The sequence below is a fragment of the Cygnus atratus genome, chromosome 9 (genome assembly GCF_013377495.2).
Source record: "Cygnus atratus isolate AKBS03 ecotype Queensland, Australia chromosome 9, CAtr_DNAZoo_HiC_assembly, whole genome shotgun sequence".
Classification (NCBI taxonomy): Eukaryota; Metazoa; Chordata; class Aves; order Anseriformes; family Anatidae; genus Cygnus; species Cygnus atratus.
Window position 1 is genome coordinate 4,961,230 of NC_066370.1, and position 24,144 is coordinate 4,985,373.

The 24,144-nt window shown below is 43.0% G+C and overlaps 1 protein-coding gene across 1 annotated transcript; it reads right to left on the bottom strand.

Annotated features, from left to right (window-relative positions):
• Window positions 1-278: 278 nt before the first annotated feature.
• MOGAT1 (monoacylglycerol O-acyltransferase 1) lies at window positions 279-23,995 on the bottom strand. The gene is made up of 6 exons (XM_035544677.2): window positions 23,612-23,995; window positions 13,415-13,593; window positions 12,779-12,980; window positions 9,842-10,016; window positions 6,089-6,288; window positions 279-3,827 (listed from the first exon to the last, which is right to left on the bottom strand). The coding sequence occupies exons 1-6, from the start codon at window positions 23,703-23,705 to the stop codon at window positions 3,673-3,675; spliced, it is 1,005 nt and encodes a 334-aa protein (XP_035400570.1). The 5' UTR covers window positions 23,706-23,995; the 3' UTR covers window positions 279-3,672.
• Window positions 23,996-24,144: the final 149 nt, after the last annotated feature.

Here is a 24,144-nt window from a genome sequence, read left to right on the forward strand (position 1 = left end):
GGCTGCGGATAGTTGCAGCTCAGCCTTTTCCCTGCCATGGATCCCTTCTTCCTCAAGCCCTTTTGGACCATCAGCAGGAACCTGGCTTCAGGTGATTGCTCAGAAGTCTGCAGCAAGCAATCCATCCATCTTCACTGACCCCTTATTTAAGCCTTATAGCTAGTCTAATATGACCTCTTGAGTTTGGTTAGGCTCCTGGTGTCCGACGGATGAAGTACAAATCCTTTATCGAATAGTAGTGACAAATATTTGAATTCCAGTCCACACAAGCATTCTTTGGTACAAACTTTTATTATCTCACACCATCTTGCCACATCTATCATTGATACAACTGACATTCATATTTTTCTGGTGCCATACAGAGTTACAAAGAGTGTAAAATATGCTTTGTAGTTCAGAAAGTAAAAAATCTTAAGGACTGATGCTTAAAGACTTTTTGTGAATCGAATTTGGTAGAGATGTTCCAAGGCAACAGGCAGGCATTGCCAGCTTGAGCACATCAGAGAAGCAGTATTTGCATGGTAAAAATGCAGAGCATCTATCTTTTTAATAGATGACTAGCATCCCTGGGATTACCCATCTCATTAAAAGGCACTAAGAGTAACACACCACAATGCAGGTCACAGTAAGTGTGGGCATCACACCAAAAAATCTGAGCACTACCTCATCTTCTGATCACAGATGGGGCAGGGGTTCGTCACCATTGCTACTAGCTGCCTGCTCTTGCTTTGTCAAGCATGAACTGCAACTGGAAACTACAATGATATTCTGATGAATGTGGGAAGCCTCCCTATGGCTGCAGCAGGTGAAGCTATTCACAACAGATCTACAGTTTCCAGGTTGCTCTGAAGCAACCTGGTGTTCAAGCAGGGCTGTTTTACAAATCCAAATACTAACACAGAGGTAAATATTTTAGAAGACAGCACGCCTATTAGAGATTGATATTCTACTTTAAAATAGTCCTAGACATATGGAAAATTTAATAAAAGGTAGTTTGTAAGGACCATCACAGGCAATATGCAGTAGTTATTGAGCAAGAATATATACTTATATTGCTCAAAGACTTCTTTTTTCCTCCATCTTCCTGTGTTATAAAGCATAACAAATGCTAGTAGTCACAGTAACACAATCCCTACTTGTTCTAACTATGCCAGTTATGAATGATATTCAGAGCCCACAAATAATTTTCTCATGGAATTCAGAAGTAAGCCTATTTGTGGAGTACCCTCTGGACCAGGTATTGCCCCCAAATCAGTATCTTTATATTCCTTAGAATTTTTAGCTAAATTGATTTTATTACAACCCAAACACTTCCCACCCTCATCCCAATGCTAATGTTTTCAAATTTACATCCTGAGCTTCTATATCATTAAGGTATTAGGAAAAGAGCAGGTTGAAAATGAGAGGAAATATCTCACTAGAGCAGATGATCTAGGACGGAAGCCTGACACAGACTCCAAATTCTTCTTTCATGACTGTATCAGCACTCCTCATCAGGACAGGCAGCAAAAAACAAAACCAAAGGAAATTTCACATAGCTGGCTAAGCCAAAATGGGTCAGTGACTATTCAGGGCTCATCACTTACTACAGCATTCAGGATGCTGGAGACCTCTTCCCAGGTATCAAACCTGCCATGTTTGACTTCCCTAGACACATGCCCTTCCAAGAGCTGAAACAGTCCTGATCTTAAGTTCATGTTAAACATGCACACTCACAGTGCTTCCTCTTCTCAAGCTCTGCTCGTAACTCCCCTGTTTCTCCTGAATGATAAGCCAATATTCATTCTTTTGTATGCATACACAGTTCTTCAGAGATCTTAACCCAGGGAGAGATGGACAAAGCAGGAAGAAGTAATATGTCTACACCACAGTGATCATCAGGCACCAAAAGCATTGAGAAGGCAACGACAAGAATTCCAGCTCTCATCCTGGCTCCCAGAGAGACATCTGTAGTCCTAAAGAAAGTGAGAGCAGGATTCACTGGCTGGTCACCTCTGAATGACTGCTATATACCAGAAGGTATACATCGGCCCTCCTAAGGAAATCAATCTGCTGCTGGAGGTTTTCTAGAACTCCAGACCAACATACATCTGGTCTGTCTGGCAATAGCTACACAGCTTTGGGGCTTTGGTTCATAAGGAATCCACTCCTCAGGAGTCAAAATATTTTGACCCTTTTCCTTGAAGACCTTAATTCTGCTAAGATCTTTTCTTTTCAAAGGTTTAACTTTTCCCAAAATGCCAGCTGCGTTTCTCCTGAGGAGAATCAGATGTGTCCAATGTAACTGTGTTTATGGAGCCAGCCCCACCATTCCCAGAGCACACCTGTGCTGAGCCAGCCCAGCTGCAGATGCCCCATGCTGCCCAATGAGCAAAAACTGCTTACAGCAAACCAAACACTTCAGTAAAACCAGGTCTGCTAAGTCCACACACAGATGAAAAGCATTTACAAATACAAGAATTTCATTTAAATATATATATATTTATACCATAATTCTCTTTACAAACCATCTCAGAAACCTAGGCACTTTAACTGAAAAAGAGTTTGGCTAAGATATTTTTTCTTCTTCTCTTAGATGGATATCCACATTTAAGATAAACCTCTCAAATCTAGGCAGCTGGTTTGTACACCAAGCATCCTCTCAACCTGCCGCACCCTGCAGCTGTCCTCCCACTGCTTTGGCAGTTATAGCTGTCACTCCAAGGCACTGCTTTCCACGTACTTCCCCACATCTATCCGTGGGGAAGAAGAGATAAATCAAGTACACTTTCCTTGGTAAAATTTCAGAACTAGACAGAACAAATTGGGCTCCCCTTCCTTGTGTGGAAGTGCTTGGCATATGATAACTTTTCATTTGCAGAAGAGGTGAAATTCACATGATTCCCACACTAGCTTCTTTGGTATACTTCTGTCCTGTGCCTGCCATCTCCTTTGAGACTAAAACTACCGAACAAAGCTGATTCATCTTACAAACTGATGATCCAAAGTACAGCTTGTCCAAAAAAGTCACATTATTCAGTGCTTCCCACCACCCAGCACATACATGCGCACAGAATAACTCAACACTCTGTTCTTCCTGCAAACAGCGTTTGGTCTGCTCTAATAGTTGGACAAATTAATTTTGCTGATATCCTGTTCAAGGCAGAAAACTCTTATTTATTCATAATTTCACATGCAAATGGCTTGTAATAGCCATCTACTGAAAATATACAACTTTGTTTGGAAGAGCAGCAGGGTGTGGTTTTTTTTTTTAACATTAAGAGGACAACTTGCGTTTGATACATGTTGGTTATAGTCCCAATGTCTAACGACAGACCTCTGTGGTATATACACTTTTCCTGCTCTTGCTCTCATGCTGGGGCAATTTCCTCTGCTCAAGCTATGGTAAAGTACCGTGGCAGTAAGAACGTCAGGGTTGAGTCTCTCACTGGCATTTCTAGTACAGATGAACCTAAAAGGACAACTCGAAACAGCACTGGCTTCGAGGCTTGCACCCTAAAGATGCTTTTTTTGTATCCATAAAATAAAGATCAATAAACTATTTAATAATCCCTTCTTAAAATTATTCCTTACACAAGGATAATTACAGATTGCAAAATACAGATTGCAAGAAAACTCTTTCGGCATACAATATTTTTTTCCATGAGATTTAGAATTACAGATTGTGGTTTACTACTCAAAGATAAGAGTTTTATGCTCAGGGATCCCATAATTTCCTTTGTGTTCTTCAAACAATTTTCTTAGTTCCTGTAGATATATCGCATGTAGCTGTTCAATCTCTTCAGTGGTGGGATTCAAGTTCCGTTTTACAGGGATGGGGCTTCCCACTGGAAGTCAAACACAATAGCAGGATTAGCTTCATTGACATCTCTTTTCGAGTAAAACTGCTCTCCCTCCTGTAATGGCTCTGCCCCAGCTCCCAGCAAGCTGGCAGAGTCACAGCACAGTTCTCTTGCTCTCAGGCCTCATCCTGCCTTTCACAAACCTAGGCCCTGGGTCTGTTTTTTCCCCCTCTGTTGTTTAAATTCAGATAAAAGAGTGAGGCCTACAACCTCGCAAACACACAAACACTGAAGGAAATAGAGTTTATTTATACAATTATACAATTTATACAATTTATACAAAATGGGCGTCACTGCACCTGTGCCAGAAATTTCATTGGTTACCTCAGCTTAGGGAGTGGTAGCACTTAAAACCCCCAAACACTGTAAGGTGTCTCTGAACCAAAAGTTGCTCACAAATATCATTCCAACCTAAACATTCCCCACACATGAGACACCGTGTGAAGCCTGCTATCACACTTCTTCAGTTGGAGTAAGGTCTGGAGGGAACATGAGGTAAGCCCACAGAAGTCCAGAGGGCTGTCTCCTCCACAAAATGCTTTAGTTAAAAAAACTCCAATTTGCTGACAGAGACTTCCCACGACCTCAGTCTTTCGTTGTTCAATCACAATTTTTGACAGCTGCTCTTCTTTCACTGGAAATAAATGGAGGCACTGAGAGCATAATAGACTTGACAAAGATTGCAGAGGAAGTAATCTTTAAATCTTCTTTTAACTTCCTTCTAGAAAAACAGAGAGTTAAAAGCACTCTCCAGGAGCCTTTACAAAAGCACCTGAAAATCCCTTTCAACACATATTGCCACTTCAAATTGGGTGGTGTTGACTAACGGGAAAGAAAGTGCAGCCAGAGCCACTCTGCATATTCCTGCTACAGGTTCAGCTGCCAGGAGCTCTCAGGGCCTACACCAGGTGAGAACCCAGCCCAGGCTGGAGCAATACTTTGAAGGGGGGGAATCACTACACATCAGACGCAGAAGTTCTTGGAGCTTGACTGGAAACATCAAACCACCCCCCAAGCCTTTCTGCAGAAGTCTGTTCTCCTGGGAGCAGAGAATTTCTTGTGGAATTAGAAATTACACAGATCTCCCTCAGATTCAGCTTTAAGCAAAATGCTCAAATCAATACTCCAGAGCTGATTCTATTTCTGAAAAGCAGTAATAATTTTCCGGAAAAGCAAAGTTACTCCACTCGTGAAGCCCTAAACATGCACACTTAGACTTCAGGGACCTTGCTTTTACTGAATTGTCTCTCTTTGCTTTAGGGACAACAGCTTTTGAGCTAGTGTCTGCTCCAGGAGGAGGAAACTCAGATACCTGGCCACATCGTTAACACAGCTAACCGGCTTGGGTGGAGGTCAGTAAAACTCTGCAGCTTTCAGTAGGTGAGCTAACGCTTTCAAGCCTGCTTTGAGCCATACCACAATCCCCCCCCACAAATGCAGGGAGATGGTAATAAATCGTTTTCAAACATGAGGAAACAGAGACACCAAAGGTAAAGGATTTCATGAGATCGTACAAGTTTTGTTGCAAGAAAAATCTCTTCCAAACTGCCTGTCAACATGGCATGCATGTTCTTAATTAAACATGGATCTTTCCATAGAAAAAAAAAAAAGGGGGGGGGGGGCAAGGAAACACCATAGGGAGCTGAAGGCCATCTAAGCAGCAGCCTGCTGAAGGGCTGCAGCAGAGCTACTGCAAGGCGCCCTCTCTCTTCCCTCCTCCATCCCCCTCAGTCCCAGTGAGCACCAGCTCAGAACAACACCAGCTCCTTCCAGCAGCCTTGCCCCGGAGTGCCGCTGCAGTAGCTGTGCAATACCAGGAACATCCAACTGCTGCTTCTCTGCAGGGCTAAGAAATGAAGATGCTGGGCATCTTACAAAGTAACTGCAGCACCCAGAATCCACAGCAGTGGCTGCAGAGCTATGCCAGCCCTCTGGTATGGACTGGACAACCTCTTTGGTTTCCTTGAGGACTGCTGCAGCTATAAGCCTGGGAATAACTGTGAATGAACAATACTATTTGTTCTGGGACAGCAAGGGAAAAGGGAGAAAGGATTTCCTCCTTTGACATGGGGGAGGAGAGGAATTATATATATGTATGGAAAGGTATATTTTAAACCTCACATACTTGTTTTCGCTGCAGAGTAGCCAGATATTTGTTAGATTTATAAATTTACACAGATATTAGTAGAACATCTATGCATTTTTAAACATTTGCAAAAGCATTAGAAAAGGCACAAGGAACTTACCAACAGTATGAATAGGTTGTCTGAAAGGTATTAAGCCAAAACTGTATTGAAATATTCCTCTAGCATGAAACAATGGTAAAGCAAAGCCCATTATCTTTTGCAGCTTCTCCTGTACATTTCTGAGCCATGAACCTTTGGGGTTTGCAACTTGCTTGAACAGCTCATTTTCGCCAAAGGAAAACACCGGGACCAAATGAGCCCTGTAAAGCAACACAATGAACAGTGAGGATCCCACACCAGCCAGCATTTGCACTGTGGTTCACATCAGCAGTGTGGAAACTTTCCCAATAACCAACACAGAAATCTTCAGCAGCTCTAGTATTTATCAGTAGCAGGTATTCAGTTCTTCTGATGGGGAGCCGCTTTTTGGCTGTGTAGGGTTTTTGGGTTTGTTTCAAAAAAAAAAAAAAAAAAAAGTCATTCACACACAAGTAGCATTGAGTATTTGGACAGTATTTAGCTGTTTGCTACCCATTACAACCTTTTATGATCATTCATAATAATAAAAATGAATAATTGTATGCATCATAATTATGGTTTTATCCACCACTATTTCAGCAAGTCCACTCTTGTTCCACTGCATTTTCTCCTTTGGCAAGGAAAGAAGTCTCATTGCTAACCTTATAATGCTCCCAGCTGGGTGGTGTCAGAAACAGATCTTAGCCTTCCTCTGCCTTTTGACTAGAATAATGCATGCACTTGATTTCAGCACAAAAAGCATGATAAAAAACAGACATCCATACAAACATGAGTACAATGCCAAACTCCCCCACTGTCCAACTCCCAGTGAAATCCTACTTCCTCCAGACTTCTTCGAAAACTAGCCTTGATCTATTTTTATCAGGGGTCAAATCATACTCACAGAAATTATATTAACTCACTCTGGCTCCTTCACAGCCTAATGAATTTTCATTCCGTTCATGAACTGGCTGGGAGGAAGGGCACTGACTAGCTCCTGGACAAACAGCTTAGACAGATGGAATCAGTGCAATCATCTCCAACAGGCAAAAGCATCACTATATTTAAAGCCTCAACTGCAGTATGTTTTAGATAAATTCTTAGCTTGATCAAACAGTATTCTACACAGTTTAAGCTTAAAAAACAAAAACGAAACAGCAAAAAACCTACCAGAGTAATCCCAAGCAGTCTCTGAGGGATACTGAGAGGTTTTACTTGCTCTACTGAAGTCTTAGTTTCATTCATTCCATTCAGCTTACACTATCTTTCAGAAAACACTTACTGTAAAATAATAGCATTGCCATAATATTGTTGAGATGAGTTATCACAAAGCTCTGAATGCCTGAGGAGGATACATTTAGGACAGAGCTGTCTGGAAAGTACTGTGGACAACCAAAACTCTCCCGTATGGACAAAACAACTGCTTCTATAGTTTCTCAAGCGTGAGGATCCCCAAATATAGTCATTCCCACTCACTATCCTGAATGGTGTCTTCTCAAAGGGTGGTTTCTCATACAACATATGACCCAGCCACCTGTAAAGAAAATACTGGAAAGCCTGGTACATAGTGTGCTGTGTAAATACTCCATTTTTTACTACAACATTAAGACAAACAGGAAAATCTGGTGGTGCAATAGCACCCCGAGACTGAGAGATTTCTTCTAATCGGGATGGTAAAGACTTTTGCAAGACAGTATGTAGGAGGTTGTGACAGAGAAATAAGTAACTTCTGATTGTGAAACTAAGGATAAGTTAGCTGATTCATCACTTCTTTCATATCTTTAGAATTTCTTCACTTCATATCAGATATCTGTATTACCTTGGACCAAAATGTCTTCCAGAAGTGCAGAGGACTTCAGCTTTCATACATAAGAGCAAATTTGACAAGTTCCCAGCTGAGGAACGAGAACTTCTCTGTACCGACACTGTAAGAGCCGGGGCCAGGGAGCATAGGACTCCTGGTCTATGCACTGCCCTTTCCTCTCCTGGTATTTGATGCTGTGGATCACAAGCACCAGAAAGATATGCAGGCACTTACAACATGTGTTCTTTTCACCCTCCTCACACTGCAAACCCCCCTTGCCCTTTCATTTCCACAAGTTGGAAGCTCATTTCAGATTCTGTTAGCTGTTAGAAACAAATGATAAAAGCAGAAGCGACTACTGGATGCCTTTGGCACAGGATCTCAGGTCTGCCTACAGTGCTGCAAGAGCTGTAGCTGCTAGAGTCTCATCATGTCCTATCGTCATACAGTCTAAAACCAGGACAGAAATACGGAAATGAAGTCAGGTTTCCTACAGTTCACACAGAGGCTGTTTGTCTTGAAGGTGCTCAGACCCAGAATAACTCATAGTCTAGTGGTTAGGATGATCACGTGTGAGGTGTAGGTAAGTCAGTCAGGTAGGGCATTATTTCTAGACACTAGGACTTTCTTAAAGAGGAGAACCATTACTTGAAGCACTGAACTTAATACAGAACAAAGTGGCCATTATTGTGTTTTGTAAGTGCCCTGATAGTGTTGTCATGTGGTGGGGATGCTCTTGAAATCAAGGCCTTGAAAGGCAGAGGAGTATCCAGTTTCTCAATCCAAATCAGTTTAGATGAGAGATAAATACCAACCTTTGTGAACTGACAGATCAGACATGCTCAAAAAAAAAAAAAAAAAGGACTTAAATAATCTTCCAAACATTATGGTAATAAATAAAAACTACTCATAAATTTAGTAGTGGTTGACCAGAGATTAGTACCTATATGTGTCTTTGATCAAAGTCCCAATTTAAATACAGAAGTGTTGTTTCTGGGTACAAATTCCACTAAAATGTTACTTTATCAGGGTATAGCTCTTTTCTGAAAATCCTAGTGACATATATAGAAAAAACCCTCTTGGAATATTCTGACACATAACAGTTTCTAGAAAAAATTTACCTCAGTATCCTTTGTGAAAGCAGAGCACTTCTCAGAGCCCACCTTTTTTCTTCTAATTAGTAGTTTAAAAACTGTTACAGATCCATCAAGGATTAATATTGTTTTCTTATCGTTTTGCATGTTGATGAATAATCCTGGGAGCTTAATAGACAGCTTAGCAGGAATAAGTCATTGGTTTGAATACTTCCAGTACATTAGATTTCTAGACTAGTTCAGTATAAACAGCAGCTCACGCTGTGTAAAGCATTCAAAAGATATTAATGCTCTCTGTTTAGTTACATACTGATAGATGTTTGATAGTAAAAAGTAAGCTAGTTTTTCTTGAGATTCATTCCAAATTTCCCCAAAATTTACTTTTGTAAACAACCATCTTCAAAAACAAAAAAAGTCTTCAGAATAAAGGTGAAAAGAAATCTTCCTGGAATACATTTTACAGTGATTTAATAAAACAGGGTCTAGCTTTCTAAATTTTTTTGGCTTGGAGCGGTAAGAAAATTCTATCTTATTATAACTCCAATTTACATAAGAGAAAACAACGTCTGCATCGGTCAGCAATAAAAGCCAAGGTTTACTGATATTGTTTCACAATTCTTACTTTTTGCTACTGCAACATAGAACAACTAAAACAGATCACCAAGATATGCTAATAACTCCACCTACTGCTCATAAATTATGAAAGACAAAAGGGATTTTTCGACACACAGATTGGATCTAGGCGTACAGACTAGCTCTTATGTCAGATATTTGCATGTTCATACACAAATAGCTCTTTCAAATTCTAATTCTGAGTTTACTACATACAATTTGTACTATATTTAAGACTCTGTATTCAAAGCGTGCTTACTGGGACAGTCCAGACGGGAAACCTACCCATGTTTCAAGGCCATTTTAATAAAGCCTTTCCTCTTGAGGATGTTCAAAGTCAAACTTCCAGGATGTGCATTCAGGGATTCCTCGGCTCCTCCGATCACAATGATGGACGCATGGCCACCTCCTTCATTATTCAGCACGTACGAGACGCTCTCCTTGGAGGCAGAAACCATTCCTTTAGGAGCAAACATTCCGAGAGTCACTCACTGATGCTTCACTTACAAGTACAGTGGAATATATAAATTATGTCTAAATCATGTTTCTAAATAGTTACAGCACGACTGATTTGAAAGATTTGGGTTCAACACCCTCACTCTGTGACAGATTTGGTCTTAGTTAAGTCCTTTAATTTCACACTGATGAGCTAAAATGCTGCTTGCCTACCACAGAAATTTGAGATCTTTAGGAAGAGTCAACTTTCTGTCTCAGCTGGCTGTCTGCTCAACTCCACCTCAGGTTCTACGTCCGAGAACAGCACAGCTAAACTGCAGCAGGTTTTGCTGAAGCAGCAGTTAAAGCCATAAACCACAGAGGGTTTAAGAGAATGACTAGAGCACTTGTTAAGTCAAATGAGGATCCACAGTGCCAAGCTGTACCCCTTCTCAAAGCTACAAGCAGCAGCTCCACCTCAGGCAATGGACACAGCAGCGTCCGAAGAAGCAGGAAAGGCTCAGCTGCATTATTCCCAATGATTGCATTGGCTTATTCTCTAGTAACCAGGACCTGTCACTCAAATTTATTTAGGCTAATCTCTTTAGGCTAGAATAGCAGTAGTTTCCTGGTGCTCCTGCCAATACTAATACTTCTAATCAGCGGCACACTGATGTATGAGTCTGTAGCATCGACTCAGACCTTGCTCTGAAATTGACATTCTGAAAAGTGTCCTTTCTAACAGAAATAGCTGACCCCTCCAGAGCAACCTTGTGCCATAAGTCCTATTTAAAAGGCTCATAGTGGTACCACTCACCCAGAAGCCATATTTAGTTATATTGTGTTGAATTAATATATTCTAAATGACAATCTAGAGATCAAATCTAGGTTGTTGTGGTTTTTTTTTCCATTTTGTGTGTTTTTTGGTTGGTTGGTTGTTGGTTGTTTTTTTTGTTGTTGTTGTTGTAGTGTTTTGGGTTTGTTTTTGTGTTGTTTTTACAGGGCTAGTATCAAACTGTGCTCTTCTGGATGCTGAGTGAAGGATTCACCTCCTTTTTTCCCCATTACCGACATTACAAAATGGATTATGAACATGTCACAACAAAGACAATGACTGTGATCTAGTTTTGAGAGCTAGCCACCAAGAGAAATAGCTGGATCTTGGGGCAAGTTCAGAGAACTCAGTAAAAAGCTATTTCCATTTGCCATATACTCCTTCACAGTCACTGTTACTCTGAAGAAGGCGGCTGACCCAGGACACAAATCATGTGAGTGATGCTCATTCACTAGTCAGCATGCATTTTCCCTGGAAGAGAAAGCTAGAGGCACTGTCTTTCCCCAGGACCAACTCCTCTCCTTGCTGAAGCGGAGACAGGGGACTGCTCCCCTCTCTCTCTCCCTTGCACAGCAGCTTGGGTAATGCTGTGACTGGTCTTCCAAAAGACAACTGGCAGACTTCAGAGGCGGGGAGCAAAAGATCCCCTTTGGTATAATACAGGTCATGAGCCAAATTATAAAACGCTGGTTTATCAGCTACACACTGGTGAAAAACAAGCTAAGATGCTGACTATTCTTTTGCATGATTTTTACTCAAGTTATTTCTCATCTAGCACATAAATGCTTGTTTCTACAGGTCAAGATGGCAAAAAGAGGTAAACTGACCTCCAGGCTACGCAATGTTCAAATTTGTCATCTTGCAACATTACTAATCCCTTACCCTTGCAAGCCTTAGAAAAACTCTAACAATAACACTTGCACTGAAATGCGCTTCTGGTACGCTGAAGTGTACGTGGATTTGCAATTCTGGTATCAATCTGGGCACCCTTGGCATGTTTCCACGCATGGAGCAGATAAATAGTTAGTCTGAAATCACAGTGTCCATGTTGTAGTCAGGACTGAAAGCTAGATCTGTCTCCCAAACCTACTCTTGTCCAGCAGACTGTACTTACTCAAATGCTGTAGTTTAATGAATTTAAGTAAAATAATTCCTGTATTAAACCACTGTAGAGGAACACCAGTCCTGATCCACTATATATTTTTCTATTCCCTAAACTCTAGTACTTATTATTTGTATCTTTTATTACTGCAGTACCAATGACAACCATGACCCTTTTATATATAACAGGTGCTGGAGGCTCCATTCCCCTTCGCTGTTGGGCCGGGGAAAGTCAGCAGATGAAATCAGTTCAGCCACCGGCTCCTTAGCTCCTGTTCCTGCTCCCCTTTCTACCCTTCTTGCCACATCTGGAAGTATTAGGCAAAATTTTTTGCAGTAATACTCTAATGACCAGCAATTACTTGACCTTATCTGTTTAACTCAGATGGTGTTGTAAAGGGTAGAAATATGGTGTTTGACCATAACATTTCAGATTTAATAACTATCATTAACACCCAACAAAATCAAACTATTAATAGACCTTATTCTCTGAGTAGTCTTGCAAGAAGAACAACTGCTGTGAACTGTTCCTGCTGTAAAGCTCTTCCTTGCACTGGACCGACCTGCATTGCATATGCCACATACGACGCAATAGAGTAACTCAGACTTCTGGTAGGTTCAATTTTAAATATTGATGCATGATACAGTTTAGCAAAATTAATAAAACCTTTCAAAATTATTTTGCAACAACAGTTCATCATATCACAGTTAGCGCCAGTGCTCTAAATTCAGTACTGATCATTTGAAGTGAAATAACTTATAGGTATAGCTTATAGGTACAGGAGAAGACCTTACGTTTGAAGCAGAAGCTCTAATATGGAGAACAGCTGAGACACTCTGATTTTACCTACCAGCACTCATTATGTATTCTCTGAAGAAGGGACAGCTGAACCAGATGGGCATAATATGAAGATACGGAGTAAGCCCAGGAAATAAATTTTTGAAACTTGGGCCAGTGCAAAAGTTTCCAAAGGCTCCAGCTACCAGGACCCCATGAGGGTGAAAGCCAAGTAAGTAGTTGTGATTTGGATTTAAATCTGAAGTTTTTATAAGCTGAAAAAGAGAGATGGTGGAGGACGTTTTAATATTCATTTCACAGGGATTCTCAAAAACAACGTGTGGAAATTGCAGGTTGACGGGATACAGAACCAATGACAATTCATTTCTTTCTTCCAAGCACTTTACTGGTCTGTTTTAGAGCTGAACAAAGTTTAAATAGATAAATCTCAAAAAATCACCTCTGAAGCATTTACTGTGCTGAGGCACTGTCTTGTGACCCAACAGTCCAAGCAGAAATACAGCCCGTTCCCCCTCCCCTGCCCCTTTCTGACACTAAATCTCAGGTTTCCCATGTTTTAAAAAGATTTTAAATGGCATAACCATTATAATCATACCGAAGATGAGTCCTAGGCATTAGTCCATGTTCATGGCTATTCAAATTGTCTCTGTTCAAATGTTTACAGTTCAGTGAGAAACCTTTTACTCACTTGAATGGGGAAGTATTCCCTGAAGTACTTCCAGACAGTCCAGCTCCTGACCCACTGGGACCGTCTGCCCCCAGCGCATGGCGTTTCCCAGTCGAGGTAGAGCCACAGAAGGTACAGAACAGCAAGGAACCAGAAGTTGCCCAGAATCAAGATCACAAAGAATCCACAGCAAAACTGTGCTGCAAAAGAAGAAAAAAAAAAAAAAAAAAAAAAAAGACATCACAACTAGCATTAATCACGACTGTCTTTTTCAAGATCTTGAATTCCCAGCCCTCACATTCTTACCGGGGATGCTACTGAAAACGTACACAAATTGAAGTTAGCTTGTTTCACGTTGTGTGAATGTTGTTTCACTGAGGCAATTACCTACAAGGATGCATCATCTCAGTCTATATTTCTTACTCCGCACAACTGGGGGAATCAGCCTAAGATGATGCTTGCTTTTTTTAATAGAACAAAAGCACGAGCTGAGAACCAACACACCTGTCTTCTCCCCGTGGTGAGGATGAACACTAACATTTGATAGATAACATCTGGATTACCTAGGACAGACTAAAAGGAGACAGCAAGAGCTAACAAAGATGTGATGCTCCCATGAACAAGAAGATGGGAGGAGGGGTTTGAAAGGAGAGGGCTGCAGCAAGATTTCTTTTCTAATAGGAATGCTGCTGGGCAATCATTTTCCCTTTCTGCTTAATTTCTCTACTTATATAGTAGGGATGGTGCTTCTACTCCCTGCAGAAAGTGCTCTGGGGCTGACGAAGAAGATGTGCTAGACAAGACCAAAACATTAAGAGGTTTCAGGTTTCATTTCAGCCTGTGAACATGTCACTGCAATCAGAAACTCACCATTTCTGTGGGAGCACAGTATCAGTTTTAAGCCCTGCTACTTTCAGACACAGGTTAATGAGGATTGTAGCATCCTACTACAATACCAATATGCAGGAAGTGTATTATACACAATTCAAAAAGACAGACAAAAAAAATTATTACACGGAATGTGTTACTTTGGGGCTCCAACCTGAAATTCAGGGAAACTCCCTACAGAGACATTAACCTTTGTAGGATTTGCAGAATTTTGCACTCTTGCAGCAAATTAGGCAGATATAAGCAGTGAGGTAAAGCCTGTGCAGAGGTGCACGCTGCTCTCTGCCCTATAGTACACCTTACATCAGCCTGCTGACTCTGGCTTCTTGTGAGCAAAAGGCATCAGGTCATGGATCAGAGTACGGCAGCAGATGCTGAATTCCAGGGAGCCTGGGCTTTGGCACCCTATATTTATACGACGGCAAGCAAAACAGGACCCAGTCCTCACTGGCAGACTCAACAGGCAGAGTCGCACAAAAGAGGCATTATTCTATGGCATTTTACATGGCAGATTTTTAAGAACTGTTTTGTATGTCCCACATTTGACTGGCTTTCATGAGGGCAACATCCTGGTATGTCCTAAAAGGTGAAACATATTGGGCCAGGCACCTAAGTGAGGAGAGAGGAGTGAAACGTTGAAAGAATTACATCAGGCAATAATTTGACTAATACAGCGTTAACCTTGGCAGAACCGAAAACTTTGGAATAAGCAGATGAACCAACAATAAAAACCAGTTGTCCTACTTAAGATCAGCCTCATTAAAGATTTTCTCTAGCAGGGTTTATTTGGGAGTTGAAAACTCTCAGCAAATTCCCTCAAGCAGGTTTTGAGCTGCTGAAATCAGAGCCTAACTTGGCCTACGCACACTCCTGTATTTCTTCCAACGCGAATACTTATTTTTTTCTGAACTTCTCCCAGCTTATCCCTGCTTCTAGTCTGACTGTGCCTTCAGCACAGAACAGGATATATTGTTATGAGGTAGCTGAGAAGCAAAGAAAGCAGGCAAAGCTGCCGGTTAGACTGTGTAGGAAAGGAATGAATGAATATTCCCATTTCTGGCAGGAATCAGCAGAAAAATAAGGAATTGCATTTGCTCAAAGGAAAGAAGGGAACAACCCTAAGTCAAAACAAAAGCAGGATCAAACACCACTGTTTGAAGGACACTCCGTGCTTCGGTACTATCAGTACAGAAGCCCACTGCTTCCTGCTTAAACAGGCAAACCTGGTCTCACACAAAGAAACACCTCAGCAAAAGCTCTAGAAAAATACCACAGCTAACTGAGACCCACAGACCTTCAAAGTCAATGTGGAAAACTCCCCCAAACTGCAACAGTGAGTTCTAGGGAACACTTTTAACAGAGGACAAGTAACGTGGGTGAAGGATGACACTCACCTGCACTGCTCCCAAGGGAGAACTCCCTGGGTACCCCACACTGGCAACACTTCAAAATAGGGAACAGGAGTATTTGGAGGAAAAGTCATTATCTATTCTTTAAAAAATGAATCCTGAAACTACAGAAATTCATAGCAATGATAATCTGGACAAGATGACAAGGTTCATGCACTAAGCTGGAATAAGCACAAGAAGTTTTTCAATTGCCCTAAGTCAATGAGTTTCAAGTTCTCGTGAAGAGTCGGTGAGTATTTGTATTTCTGAGCCTTCCTTTCAGAAGGACTTTTGGCTCAGTGCAGAATCACGTGGCTTTTAAGTATCTGTTACCTAGCCAAATAGCTGAAAGGGGCTTTGGATCAAAGCATCCTTGCTGCGAGAGCTAATTAAATCAGCAGCAAGAAGTGCAAGATAGCACTATTCAATGCTGTGCAGGCAAACATGCCGTGGAGATCAGCACGCTTGCTGCTTTGCTTTAGCAAGAATAGAGCTGGAGGCAACGTTACTGTGTGCATCTAAGGGGCAGGGAGTTCAGTGTGCTCTCTGCATCTCCTGAGAGAAGCTCAGCGTGCTGTAGGACAAAACCCATTTATTATTGCAGTCACAATGAGACATGCAAAGCAAATTCCTTGTACCATACCTCCTCATTATTTCAGCGCATTAACTCATAGCAAGGTGAGCTGAGCACCGATGACTCAAAACCAACGTGCCTATAAACACAAAACCAGTGTTTTCTCCTTCAGAGAAGGCATTGAGCAAAAAAATGGCAGCCGCTTTACCTTATTTTATAAACAAACTCTAGGCAAAAGGTAAGTGACTCGGAATTTGTCACTTTTTTGTATCCTCCTGAGATGTACTTCCAGTGTACACTGCGAGTGCAACTGTTTTGCTTGAACCTGAATTAATAACAATAGTGTTAGGTAGCAGCACCAGCAACTGTACTGCTCAATGATGCTCAAACACCTGATGCTTCGCTCATTAAATAGGTTCTGAGATTGCAGCAGTGGGCATGAAACTCATAAAACAGCTAAACACCACACAGAAAGGAAGTAGGAAACCAGCACAGTGGGTGGGGAAATAAAGGTGGCCTAGGCAGGTGGAAGCTCCAAACCTATTTGCAGTTACTAAGGAGTCAAAACCGTCTGAGCAATACCTATTGTGATGGCCACCAAATCTAAGCTCACCCACTGGAAGAAAGCCTCCCGTTACTCTCAGAGCAGCCACAGACCACGTCCAGCCAGTGCAGGCGTATCCTCAGTGGCCAGGGCGCTGGTCTCAATCCAACCTGCATTACGGGCTCCCCAGAGCACTGGGGTAACAAGCGACTTGAGTCCATTTGCTTTCCAAAGCCGAGCCGCTCACACCGAGACCTCTGGATTGCTCAACAGCTCAGGTCTGAAGTACGCCGCAGGTCCTGCTGTAACAACAGCACACGGATGCCCTTAGCAAAGCTTTTTGGAAACACATTGTGCTGCCACGGCTTACATCAGTTGGAGGCTTTCAGAGTTGACCGAATTGAAGCTCATCCCACAAAGGATGCGATAAGCAGGACATCTTTATGCCACTGGCATTCCAGTGAACACACACGTAGAGATGTGATTTTTAATATTGCTACTCCTCTGGGCTTTGAGCGCACGTGCACACAAATACATAAAGCATGCCTAGGGAAGAAAGCAAGCTGAAAATCTTGTGTCTTACTTCTATGGCCACAGGGGAAAAATGAAAGATGGCATTTTCTTTAACAAGCACAGTGACATACCTAGGGCAGAACAGACCTTTCTTCAGCCTTATTCTTCAGAGCAGCAATGCTTCAGAGCTGGCTGCTTGAGGAACAGAACATTGGAGGGAAAGCAGAGAGTTGCACAGTGATGATTTAGTCCCTAATGAGCACTTTTTCCTGTCTATCATCTCTCAAGGTAACAGTGATAAGTTGATTTTGGCATTACAAACTAGTTCTGCCTGCTAGTGGCTTCTTTCATTAGAGAAACAAACAAACAAACAAACAAACAAGCCATCAACCTTAGCTTCTGGAAATACTTTCTGAGTTATGTACAAATGGTAAAGCAAGGGGTAGAAATTCAAATGAAGTAATGCATACAGCAAATGAACTCCTACAGTCGCACCCAAGGAAGACTTAACAGGAGGCAGTCTGCAAAGACAACAGTGAGCAAGCTCATGCCCCTGCAGAGTACTGCTCTGCAGCTTTTACCCTCAAAGTCTCTAAAATATGGAGTATATGACATTAATACCACCCTGTTTAGATGCTACTAGTCTGTACAATTCCACCTACAAGCACGTTTCCACCAGAAGCACTTGAACTTGCTGCCTCTTTCTACCTGTGGCAGACTGCCAAATAAAAAATATTACCCCAGCAAAAATAAGGTGGGAATTTATTTAAAGTAACTGCACTGGAAAATTGTTGAAATCCATGTGAAATTGGTAGCCATCTGCAGGACTGAGGTGGTAAGGAGGTGAGCATGTGTTGAATACGTACCCGTCCCTTCTCAGTGTATCCGTCACAGTCAGGAGCCCCAGTCACAAAGATATTTCAGCATTCCTACCAAGTGAGCTGTATTTCAACACTACTGTGATAACAAATACAAACCCTCGGATGCCAAGGTTCGGAGGCTGGTTTAAGGGCTTGTTTACTCTGGAATTTGGTTGCTGTTCCCAAGGAAGCAGACCTTCCATTGATAAATACTGATAAACAAGAGATATGGAGCATTAGGCACTATTGACTGTTAGATAGAGCGGCCTGGATACAGTAAATCCCCGAGTTACTGATTACCAAATCCTGAGACAGTAAGCCAAATAATGTATTAGTCTACATATTTCCTTAGGCATTCAGTATTAGTTATGCTCACATACATGATGCCACAGTAGATGGTCCTCATGCCTGATGCAGCACAGCCATTTTTCTGCACTTACATACCCACAGACATGGCTAAATTCCCTCCCTGAGACGTAGGTAACAGAGCTAGCATTCCTAGAAATACTAGTCAGTCAGGCATCGGCAAGTACCCTGTTATTCCCTGCGATCACACATCGATCCCTGCCCAAGGGCCAGCAGTGCACGTCAGGGAGAGATGAGCACAGAGAGACGTGAAAACAAGCAGCAATATCAGCCAGCTTGCCAGGAAGGGCTCGGAGTACTGAAAGCAAGTTTAAAAAAAAATGAATAGCGGCTTTAGTTAGCCAACTAGAGCTGATGAATCAAACCAGCACCAGATAACAAAACATCAGGACATGTTTGGGGAAAAGGATTTTTTTTTTTCCCCGCTTTAGCACATCCCACTGCACACCTGCTTTCTCACCGCTGAAGTCACTTATTATTACAGCGGCAATATCTCACTCTGTGGCAAATGTTTCATCACTTCTGTTACTTTGGGGAAGCCGGAGCCATAACTCAAAGCTGTCTCCAGCCAAATTCAGAGTGTTTCATCCTACATGCTGCATGCACAGAAGTTTAATCACTAGAAAACAGGATGCACATTAATATACACCAGTGCCTTTAGCATATTATTTTGTGGCTTCATGCATACTAAAGTATAGCTTTTATTCTGTATTGATTTTGTATTATTAAGTATTTTGCAAATAAACACGGGTACATACACAACAGTCACTTCCTAGATCCCCAGTAAGGACAAGACCAGCCCCACCACTGCTGGACGTAGAAAACGAGCCGTGAAAGAGGTACCATGCTTCCCTACCACCTCCTCACCTCAAAACAAAATCCCAGTAACCTTGTCTGACAAGGTTAAAAACACTCTCTCCCCCATCTCTCACCATCTGGACCAAGAACCACCCCTGCCAAGTTACTTAGTTCTGCACCTGATTTTGTACATGCCCAAATCCCTCTGTCCCTTCTTGCACCACGCGCACAGAAGCCGACAGAGGAGAAGCTCAGCAGCTCGCCTCCTAGCTTTATCTGGTCCAATTGTCATTTGATTTCTGCAGATCAGAGAGCATGAAAAACAAAAGGTACAGCACCTGCAAAGCAGCACCGTAAGCAAATCTCACTGACTTTTGTTTACGTTGCTTTGTCTTGAAAGGAACACTTCGACCTACCTGCTGCTGCCCAGGCACTGAGCACCTCCTGAAACAAAGCGAACCTCGCGCACAGGTGGGCAGTGCTCAGGCACACGGCTCGCCTGTGTAACTCGTGTACGTACTACGGGTAAAGTGCTGCTCGGTTACTGTGCAAGAGAAAGAAAACCTACACCGGTTCCTAGTGGGAGGATATCAGATGTTCTACTAACTGTAGTGAAACGCGCTCAGTCAGGAATCTTAAGGAAAGGATTTCCAAGCTTAAAAACAAAGATTTCGCACTGAACACCAGTGACACCTGTTGCATTTATTGCCTGTCACAGTTGCTTTTGGGAATGGGATGCAAGATGGGAGCGGTGCAACCTCTCTGCTCTTGCCCCTGCTCATCTCAGCAGCACTTGTGGGCTTGCAGGTCTCCTTTCTCCAGGTGACTTTCTGCCTGGGGTTCGGCTGGACAACAGCACAGGCAGAGCAGAGGCAGACCCCAGCGTGCAGCATCAGGCGCTGCAGGAGCTCGGCACGGGGCCAGACCTGCCCTGGGACTGTCAGTCCCTGGCCAAGCCGATGAACATCCAGTGACAGTAATTACAGACAGAAAAATGCATTTATCTAAGTTGTAGCTTGCAGCTTTTTTTCCAAAATAGGTACTCTGAAATTGCAACCCTTCACATACTTGCTGTTTCAGCGGTGAAACCCTTATGACTTGAAATTATGCTCGAGTCTGAAGCTTTTTTGGATTTCTGCTTAACACAGCAAGAAACAGCAGTTTGTTGTCTTTCTTGTTCTTCAATTTTGACAGCTTTAGTTTCCTAGACTCCAGGCTGGCAGTTTTCTTTTAAAAGCAACAAGCCCATTTGAGACACTTTTCTCTTTCATGGAACTTTACCTAAACTATTTTAGCCTGTTGCACTTCCACATGGCAGTTTCAAACAGCACAGTGTAGGAAATTGTTAGACTAGCTCCTAGACATCGCTTACAGTATTTTAGAGGCCATTTTTGCTTCTGGACTCATGCTCCTGGATAACCAACAGAAGACCCACTGCTACAATAAAAACTCGTCTTTTCTGCTTGAGGGGAAATGTTGGCAGCTTACAGTAACAGAGCAGGAAAGCACGGGAACTTACACCCTGAATTTTAAGGAGGTTCCTTTTGTATCTAATGAAACGCTGTGTACATCTATGCAGCTTTTTGGAGGCAGAGGCAGGTTTATTCTGCCTACGCTCTAAAGCAGAAGCAACGCATTTGTAGCGCAGACCTAGCCCAGGCCAGTAAGCAGTGCGAAGGAGCAGAACTTAACCAGTTGTTCGTTGACTGATTAGCTCTTTCTCCGAGTGGTGGTAAGCAACTGCAAACTGAGGTTTGCCGTCTGAGGCAGCTATCGCGTGCACGTACTTCAGGCCAAATTGTGCAAAGCCTTTAGCCACACAAGCAGGAGGGCATTTTCAAACATCAGCTCCAGGACCTAAGAAAACCATGCAGCATTGCAACCAAGGTGCTGGGGAGAACAAGGTGCAAACACCACCACAATGTACTTTTTACATTAAATTTAGCTACTCTTAAGGGTCTGAGCCAGGAAGAGAAAAACAATGCTGGATTTCCAGTCTTCTATCCAAGTCACATCACAGATTCAAAGTTACAACCTACTCGCATCCCCCTTACAGCTTAGTCTGCACAACAAACCACATTTTCCCATGCCACCTACCAGATTTAAAGGATGTCATTACCTGCTTCAGCTTCTGTCTTTCCAGGCACTAATTTTTAGAGTTCTCTTACTTTATGATTCATCCTGCTAGACTATTTTATTCAGCTATGGCACCTCACCACATCCTCAATGGACAACTTTATGGACTAAGCCAGTACCCTATTTATTCGTTGCTCTAAACAGAAACACTATATGATACCTGTGATACAAATCACTGGTTATCATCTGGTGTTACCAACTGATTTTTATATAAGAAACACTGAATCTGCAGAAAAGTCTTGCCTGGTATAAACTAGTTCCAGCCATATTAGAAAAATAATGATAACACCCACCCAAACACCACCAACCCCCCTCAGACTTCCCTGTGAATTCGCACAGTATTTCATTTGTGCCTGGGTATCGCCTGCATGATCTGGAAGAGTCACTTTTGAATTCGAGAGCTTAAACAAACACTCTTTCCACATCTGTTAGCTCAGCAGACACAAAAGGGTAAAGGACATCTATGTATAACTGCAATCCAGGACATTAGGAACCAACATCTTTTTCAGTTCTTACAGTCACTTACAGTTACTAAAGCCAACCAACTGATTTTTCCTGGATCCAAATGAAATTTTTTAACCAGACCATCCTGACTGACTTGTAACTGCAAGGATGCACATACAAAATGACAAAGTCACCCCAGAAAGCTCTAAAGATAAATGAAAGCAGATTATTATTAGCATCAATTTGTCCTCTGTGGGGGCATTTGCCAACAGATTTTTTCATGGTCACGTGCACTCACTGTATTCAGTTTAAGCAGCTGTAAGACCCCCTCCTTGTTGACTTTCCTTGACACTTATTCCCAGGCAGTGCCAGCTGCAGAAGACAGCTGCCTGCTGCCCCCATTAACTGCAGCAAGGGGGAATTCTCGGCTGCCCACTCACTTCAAGTAAGCACAGAGGGATGGGACTTCCCATATTCCTCAAAGAGGTGGCAGCATTGGTACCACACATGCTAGGATAAAAATTGTTTCCTTCCACTGACGCTCATATCCACTGCATTATTTAGACGGGAATAATGAGATGTGCGAGAATTAATTCAATAACAGAGAATAAAAAGCACAGGCTATTTACAGGGCAGCCACAAACATAAACAGTTTATAGTCCAACCCCATATAATTTAGAGGTAACATAAACCAGCCAAATGCTAGGGATAAGTCTGTGAAGATGCTCCATATCCTCCGTGCTTCTCTCACGTACATAAATGACCTGGGTATGGCCAAATAACCTAACAGTTGTCTGAAACACATCAGAGCAGCATCTGAATGATAATGGATTTCCAAGATGTACAAGGAAGATATGCATGCAGTCCTTTTCTCCTTGTAACCCGAAATCACAGGTTACTGTAAGGTGTTCCAACGTCGCCAGCTAGGCACAGGCAGGCAGTCACTCCACCCCTTGGGTCGGGGCTGTCCCACACACGGCTCTCCCTGACGCCTTGCCAACCTGCACGGTCGGGGACCTGGTCCCAGGGGATTAAGGGTCAGTTTACCTCATCGAGTGGCTCATTTCAACAAGTTCCAGATAACTACCCATGAGATTTGCTGTTGTGATTAGATGTTTAATGATAAGAGTCTGTTAAGATATTAGGAAAGTTCACTACAGAAGAACAATCAGTGGAACAAGTTTACTATGTAAAATTGTTAGGAAAGCTTTCTTAAAGTATATTTTGCATAAGTTTACCAAAGTGGTCACATTACTGGCTCTCAGTTCACTGCCAATCTTTATTCAAATTCATCACCTATTTAAACAAAAAGTTTATTGAACTATGGTACACAAAGTTATTTGACAGGATCAGTAACGAGCAGCATTAGTGATGTAGCAGTCTTTATGGTGACAATCATTAAAAATTTCTCTCAGAAACCCAGTGGGCAGCCCAACGAGATTCTGTCACTAGCATTTTAGGAACGTATTTTTAAAGGATTCCACGGGAAGAAAGAGACCCAGAGGAGGAAAGGCATCCAGAGCTCCCCGCGAAGAGAAGACCCCGAGCCCAGGAGCCAGGGGCAGCCCCGGCACCTCTCTGTCCCGCCGTGGAAGCAGAGCACGAAGCAGCCCGATGCCCGGGGGTGCCGGCGGTTAGGGAAAAAGAAGGAAAACCCTCTCCTTTCCCCTTCCTTCTGGGGCAAGGCGGGGGAAGGAAGGCTGTTACCCAGCAGCAGGAACGAGAAGATCCACTGCAGCACCGCGACCGTCTGGATCCTCCTCTGCAGGGGGACGTTGACGGGGGCGAAGCGGAGCTCCATGCTCGGCGCACGGCACCGCGGGGCTCCGCGCCGCCACCACCTGTCCCGGGCCGGGACGCGCCCCTCACGCCAACGGCCCGGGCGCGGCTCCGGCGGGCGGGGACGGGGAGGTGGCTCCGGGCACGGCTCGGCACGGCTCCGGAGACGGCTCAGGGCACGGCTCGGCTCCGGGAACGGCTCCGGGAACGGCTCCGAGCACGGCCCGGCCCCGCACCCGCAGCTCCCCCCTCAGCCGAGCCCCCGCTGCCACCCACCGGTGCCCTCGCAGCCGGGCCGCCTCACGATAAGGCGGCGCTCAGCCTCGTGTTTTTAACCCATAACACATACACACAGCCCACCCCCCCCCAGGCATGCAAACGACGCAATTAAGGAATAAAATAATTTATTTACAACACACACCCCCGTTCCTCTCAGCTGCCCTCATCGCGCTCCTGCAGGC